Here is a 6,958-nt window from a genome sequence, read left to right as displayed (position 1 = left end):
TGCTATTGCCAAAAAAGTAGTAAAAGCTTTCCAAGACTACATAAGGTGAGCATAAGTAAAATGAGTTATCCATAAAGGTTTTGGTATCTTACTCAAAAATATTCATAAAATTAAGTGTTATAAGCTTAGTGTTTGTCCTGAACTTTAAGACCTAAGATAAACCAGTCTCCATTTTTGGTGATTCTTTGATGTTCACACCTTGTGCCTGGATCGTGGGGTATTTTTCCCTTGCTTTGCTCAGCTGCCCTGAGATGGGGGGAAGAGGTACCAGCTGGACACAGCTTTATTGCAAGCAATGACATGTGTAAGTCTACAGTGAAAAGTGTCTGTTACTTGGGAGCTTCTTCCACTAACTGTAAAGAAACACTCAAAGGCTTTTAAAGGGGGAATTTGACTAAAAAAGTTTTGTTGCTTCCTTGGATGAAGAGAAGAATCATCCTACAGCAAGGAATAAAACAAAAGTTGTGCATGTAAGCAGCAATGCTTTCTAAGGAAAAGGAGTGATTTCTTTAAAAAGTACTTTAATCCTCAAAAATGGAAACCTCAGAAGAACCATGGAGATGGAAGGTTTGAACTTGGTGTGGAGCAGAGAAGCTAGTGAAAGCTTTATACTGAGTTATGCAGTTCTCTGAATGCAGTGAGAAGCTGCCTCTATCCTCTGTAATTTTGGATGGGTTAAAATGGGTAAGAGGGTTGTGAGAAGCAGGAACAGATTATTTTGCTTTCGGAGATATTATCTTTTCATGACTCTCTTCCTTTTCCCTAGTTGAGATGTGGAAGTCTTTCTTCCCTTGACAAACCAGCGTAGCCTCTGTTCGTACTTAACATTTTCCCATCACTTTGCAGAGTAACCTTCTTTTGTTTCGATAAACTGTTGAATGTTAAGCAAAAAAAATAATTCTCTGTGTAAGTAACTGAACTTCTGCCAATTGCAGGTCAACTCCTTACTCAGTTTACAGCCCAGAAACCTATGAAGGCCACTGGAAACAGCTCACGTATGGCCACATCATGGCAATTGCTTATTTTAATCCTCAGGTATGTCAATTGATCTATAATGTGCAGCTCTAAAAGTACTGCAGTTTGATTTTATGAATTGTGCATGGAAAAGGAAAGAAGAATAATTACTTGGTGTGGTTTACTTTGCATTGCTGCTCTAATTCTACTTAGACTAATCTGATACATGGAAATCAACAATTAATTAATAGGCATATAAAAGGCATACATTAAATTACATCTGTACCTCACTAAGGTGGTCATTCTCCCTTCTTTCAAATGAAACCTTTAGAAATTAAGTAAAGAAGAGCTAGCTGATCTGAAAATCTCTCTGGCAAAATACTTCACAGAAGGAATGGGAAAGAGCAGTGGTGTCACTTCTCTGTACTTTGTGGAGGAAGGACAAAGGTGAGGGAGTTTGCTTTGGGGGATCTGGGTGGTGGCTGGATTTTTGCTGTTTGCAAAAATATAGGTGGCACTTTCACAGCATTACTTTGTCTGTGCCATAGAAGTCGCAGCAGTGTTACTAATTTGTTCAAGTTACTTCTCTCTCTCACAAGAGGCTCCTGAAATTTCCCATGCTCTGGCCAAAGGCAGGTGGAGTTTCAGTGGGTGAACCCACTCATGGCTGTCAAGCTGTACAAGTGGTTACTGCAGTAGGTGGATGTTTGTTATTGTCAAGTAACTTCTGCCTCCTTTCTTCCCTATTCATGGGACTTTTTAATCTCCTCATCCTCTCCCACAGAGCTCACACTTTCTTCATCCAGAGCCAGTGTAGGTCCCACTGCAGACATCAGGGAAACAATTGCACACTGCAGGATATTCTAGGAGATGATACATGTTACTGCTTAGGATGTAGTACTACAATTTTTAAGATGGCTACGGCTTTGGTAAAAATTCTAACAAACATGTTTGTCTTTCTTTTTTTTAACTCCCCGTTCCTCCCTCACCCCCAGGAAGTCTCCCAATCTGGAAGACTTGCCTTTGGAGCATGTGGCTGGTGATAAGTACATATATGAACAACTTCTTGGCCTAAAATTCAGGATTTCTCCTCATGCATTTTTTCAAGTAAGGATGATGTGATGTTGCTAATTTAATTTGATTTGCATTCATGCCCTTGAACTCAACTGTGTAGTAAGATATTATATACCTGGAGATCTAATCTTTTACATATTTGGTGTGATTAAATACCTCTGTGTATTATGTTTGGCTGTAAAAACTGAATGAATGTAATCTTGATGGGAGCACACTGAAGTTAACTTTTTCTATTTACTTACTAGTTCATTATCATTTGCCTCCTGTTTCCTGGCAGCCTTTTGTCACACAGAACATGAATATATAGTTCAGGAGTTTGGAGCATTAATATTTGTTTGCTTTTACAAAACTTACTTCTGCGCATCCAACACTTTCAGTATGTTTTACACTTACATGTAAGATTGACTTGTTCTTTAGACACAAGCAAACATGTTTTACAAGGACTCGTTAAAATACATTTACTGGTTATGAAGACATGGACCTATTAGAAATGTGATTTCACAGGTGAACACTCAAGCTGCAGAAGTTTTGTACACTGCCATTGGGGAGTGGGCAGAGCTGAGCCCAGAGAGCACTGTGCTGGACATCTGCTGTGGGACAGGAACTATTGGGATTTCCTTGGCCAAGGTGAGAAATTCCCTTCCTGGATACGAGCTACTTTAAGTACTTTTTTTAGCTACTTTCAGGTGTGGTTACAGTTAAAGGAAATACTTCATTTTTTCAATTCTAATTAAACTGCCTGCAGCTGTTTTACCAAATATTTATGAAAGCTCAGCCTTGTGTTGAGCAGCCTAAATTATTTTGAAACTAGGTCAGAAGAGGCAGTAGTGCTGTAAGATAGCCCAGACTAACCAAGTGGATAAATTCTAGTAAATTTTAGCTTTCTCAGAAAGCTGTGGTTATGAATAACCAATGGTTTTTACATCATTTTTAGAGTGGAGCTTGCTAGAGCTTGTAAGAAAGTCTGGCCCCCAACAAAGACACCAGCATAACTGGAGTGTGTCACATCCAGGTTGGGATAAATGGTGTTCATCCCACAGTTTCAGTCCAAAGTCCCTATTGCTTTGCACAGGTCTCCTCTTAGCCTTTCTTCTGACTGCAAGGCAGTAAGTCTGTGACCAGGTACCAAAGTTCATCGCTGATGCTCTGAATAATGGCTGAATTTACACACACAGACCAGAGGGATCTTTTTCCTTTGATTCTACAGAAAGTTAAGAAGGTGATTGGAATTGAGCTCTGCCAAGAAGCTGTGCAGGATGCCAAAGCAAATGCCCAGATCAATGGTGAGTTAAGCTGAAATGCTAAGACCTTTGTTTGCTAAGGAGCAGTTGTACACCTAGTTGCTCTTTACCTTATCTGGCAGCCTGGAATTACACTTTGTTGATAGTGATCTTGTCCATTTTAAACACTTAATCTCTCTTGAAAACAAATACCATGTTAGCCTGTGAGATCAATTTTCCTGTTGACTAACAGCTGGGGCTTTTTGTCTTCAAAAGTAAAACATTTCAGTGTAAAAGTGAGATGAAGCCACAGTTACCCTCATAAATAAACATTAACAGTAGCTGTTTTTGTAAAGCTTTGCTGTAGCCCAGATAATGGAAGATGCTCAAATTACTGTTGTTTAAATGATCTGAAATAACAGTGATTGTTTAAATCGTACTGATTTCAGGGTACACTACCTGAAATTTGTAGTTTGTAAGGCATCAGAATTTAATATCCTAGTGTGCTGAAAGATGTTTTGACTAGATAAGTACTCTAGTAACACCTTTTCTTTTTCTTGTAGAACTGAATAATGTTGAATTTTATTGTGGGAAAGCAGAAGATATTGTTCCTTCCCTAATTAATGTCCTAGCTCCTCAGAACCTGATCACTATTGTGGACCCTCCCCGAGCAGGGCTGCGTAAGTTCACCAGTTCAGTTTTAAGTCTGTTTTCCTAATGGTGTTTGGTGGTGGAAAACACTAATGGGATAAATTAAGCAGAGGCTTCAGGGATAGCTTGAAGCAAGTGGGTATTGCAGCAGCTTTGTTTATGCTGTAGTACAACCTGGAATATTTCTGTGACCCTGTTGATGCACACAGAACCAGTAACGAGCTGTCTTGGTTTTGATCATCTAGATTCCAAGGTAATTCTTGCCATAAGAAGAGCTGAACAGCTAAAGAAGCTCATCTATGTCTCCTGCAATCCCAGAGCTGCAATGAATAACTTTGTGGAGTGAGTCTTTCTTGCATTAAGTTGACATAGTAACTGTGGTAAGAAGAAAAGTATGTGCCTCTTGGAGAGGGGGGAGTGTTGTTGATTTTTTTTTTTTTTTGGTAAGCCATGTTGCTTGAGGCTTACCTTTCACCAGAAGCAGCTGAGAGCTGCTGCACACAAGCTTGGAATGGTATTGCCTAATATGCAGTTAATAATGGAAATACTGGGGGTGGTGAATAACCCCATTGTGGATTTGAGGCTTGGTGAAGAGGAACAGTAATGATCAGCATAGCAAAGTGTTAATACATTTCTTCTTTTCTTTCCCTTCCCCCCCAAGCCTTTGCCGAGCCCCCTCCAACAGGGTGAAGGGAGCCTCTTTCCGCCCTGTTAGAGCCATGGCTGTGGATCTCTTCCCTCAGACCAGGCACTGTGAGTTACTCCTCTTCTTTCAAAGGGTGGAATACGCCAACGGGAGCTCTGCTGCAGCAGCACCTGCTGTGGCTGCAAGCACAGCAGCAGGATGTGGTTCAGAGTGTGTGCATGGCAGCAGCCCATCGGACAGGGATGGCAGCCAGGAAACTGCTGGCCTAGTAGATACTGCAGTTGAAGAGGGGGAGTCAATTAACTCCTGATACACACTTTGCAGAAACCACTTTTGCTTGTTCACTGTGAATAACATCATTTCTGTAATGTCCAGGTAATAAATCTCTGTACAACAGAGTAGTTGCAAGGCTTCCAAATTATTTCATCATACTAATTTGAATTAAATTTCATTATCAGAGAATAGGTTGGAAGGGACCATCTCATACCAACACCCCTGGCCTGGGCAGGGATACCTTACACTAAACCAGGTTGCTCAGGGTGTTGTCCAACCTGGCCTTGAACACTTCTAGGGAAGGGCATTATGTACTATGAGACCAAATCCTGTTTGTTTTTCTCCTTCTGCCCCTACAGATATTATATATATATACACCTATAGTGGTCTCACTGTTTAACCAGTTGAAATGAGATGTGCAATTCAGTGATCACTGAAGAATGAGAAAACAGAGTATTACCTCAGCTTACTCATTGTTTGAGGTTATAACTGAAGTACTTCTGGCCACTGTTTCTTTGTACCAAACCTCTGCCCTAGACTCCAAAGGATCTTTCATCAGGTACCTTTCTGTTTTAGCTGGAGCCCTGTGCAGTGAGAGACAAAGGCAGCTGTATTTAATGCAAACCCACAACAGAGCAAGGGCAGATTGCAGACACACAGATCACAACAGTGGACACCATTTCACTGTGAGTCCCAGCACCCAAAGCTGCACTTCCAGTGAATGTCCTGGGAGTGAAGACAAACCTGGCTGAGACTCCCACCCCTGCACAAGGTGCTCTCCAGTCAGGATTCACTCTCCATGCAGATGCCCAAGCAGCTATTATGAATGGACTGTGATCCACAGTACAGGACAGACAGTAACATTGATTGTTAGAAGTTCAAGTTACTGAAGACACTTCTAATACACACTTATAATTGGCCTGAACAACAAATAGATGTAAAAATCTGTTCCAGCCCACATACGTGCTGATCTCCTGCCTGTCCAGTCAGGTCCACCTATAACAACATGTACATAAAAGCACCTGTTTAACCATATAAACATTCAATTCCTTACCAAAGAAGTGATTAAGCACTTCCATAACCAGTGAGCCTGCATGGATTCAATTTCTATTTAAACATACCTACAGGACTCAAGGAATGAAAGTTCCTTTTCCTAGATATGCTTAAGCTATCATAATACTGATCACACTGGCACATTTTATAATATCAAACTTTATTGCTCAAAACTAATTGTCTGAAAAATACACATGTAGTACTCAAAGACCAAACACAGAGGATTATATGATTGTGCAGAAAAAAAGCAAGCAGAGGCTCAGTGAAAATGAGGCTTTATAGTTGTACCAATTTAGCACTGGCATCAAGCAACTGCACCCAACACAACTCAAAACAGCAACCATTGTTACCTGCTTGGGTAATAAGGATGGATTTTGTTTTGTTTTGCTTTCCCACTTCCTCAGATACACACTGGAATACTGTAACTGATCGTTTTATTTGGTTAATAACAGCATGGCTTCTTGCACTTCACATTTCTTCCCATGGAAAGTTAGGAGGCTGTCGCTTCCCAAATTTCACTCCAGGACCAAAGGACAGATTAGAGAATTAGTAAGATAATCATGATGCTTTTAAATACTTGGATGTTACAAATACATTTGTATAAAGCCTAACAGCATCACAGGAGAGTGGAAGTTTACATACAACAGTTAAATTTATGCATAATAGTCTTTCCAAACTTCTGAGTACCCAACTACTTCATCAGTTGTTTAATAAATACGTAAGAGAAAGCTGATGACTGGTGTTTCAGTAGGTAGCAACTGACTAGTCACTGAAGTCACAGTAAGGTTTCTGTCAGTACCATGAAGATTCGAATGCACAAGTTTAATCCTTAAAGTCAATATTATACCACACTTTTGTCGAGAAGCACATAATATGCAAAGCAAAAACTCTAATCCCCAAAGGATGGAACAGTTCTTAAAAATACACTCCATCCCTATAAAAATACCCATCCTCCTTGGATATAGAAGGGATAAATAACGAGTATCAGTGACAAAAGCAGCAGTTGTTTTATGCATTCATACAATCAGATCTAAACCTTTACAGCCGATTACCTAGAAAACACACGAGTTACAAGACAAGTTTAGGA

At 40.1% G+C, this 6,958-nt stretch overlaps 1 protein-coding gene across 1 annotated transcript in view; it reads left to right on the top strand.

The window, feature by feature from the left end:
- TRMT2A (tRNA methyltransferase 2 homolog A (S. cerevisiae)) overlaps window positions 1–4,855 on the top strand; it is a gene marked incomplete at its 5' end in the record, with an annotated part of 6,696 nt that extends 1,841 nt beyond the window's left edge. The window contains 9 exons of the mRNA XM_009079547.1: window positions 1–45; window positions 936–1,035; window positions 1,286–1,401; window positions 1,950–2,061; window positions 2,533–2,655; window positions 3,236–3,311; window positions 3,812–3,928; window positions 4,145–4,241; window positions 4,561–4,855. The exon at window positions 1–45 is cut by the window's left edge and continues 131 nt beyond it. Of these exons, the coding sequence (XP_009077795.1) occupies window positions 1–45; window positions 936–1,035; window positions 1,286–1,401; window positions 1,950–2,061; window positions 2,533–2,655; window positions 3,236–3,311; window positions 3,812–3,928; window positions 4,145–4,241; window positions 4,561–4,855 (1,081 nt within the window). The remainder of the gene's footprint in view (window positions 46–935; window positions 1,036–1,285; window positions 1,402–1,949; window positions 2,062–2,532; window positions 2,656–3,235; window positions 3,312–3,811; window positions 3,929–4,144; window positions 4,242–4,560) is intronic.
- Window positions 4,856–6,958: the final 2,103 nt, after the last annotated feature.

The sequence above is a fragment of the Acanthisitta chloris genome, unplaced genomic scaffold (genome assembly GCF_000695815.1).
Source record: "Acanthisitta chloris isolate BGI_N310 unplaced genomic scaffold, ASM69581v1 scaffold42307, whole genome shotgun sequence".
NCBI lineage: Eukaryota > Metazoa > Chordata > Aves > Passeriformes > Acanthisittidae > Acanthisitta > Acanthisitta chloris.
The sequence above is the reverse complement of the archived record's forward strand: the minus strand, read 5'-3'. Positions and strand labels throughout refer to the sequence as shown.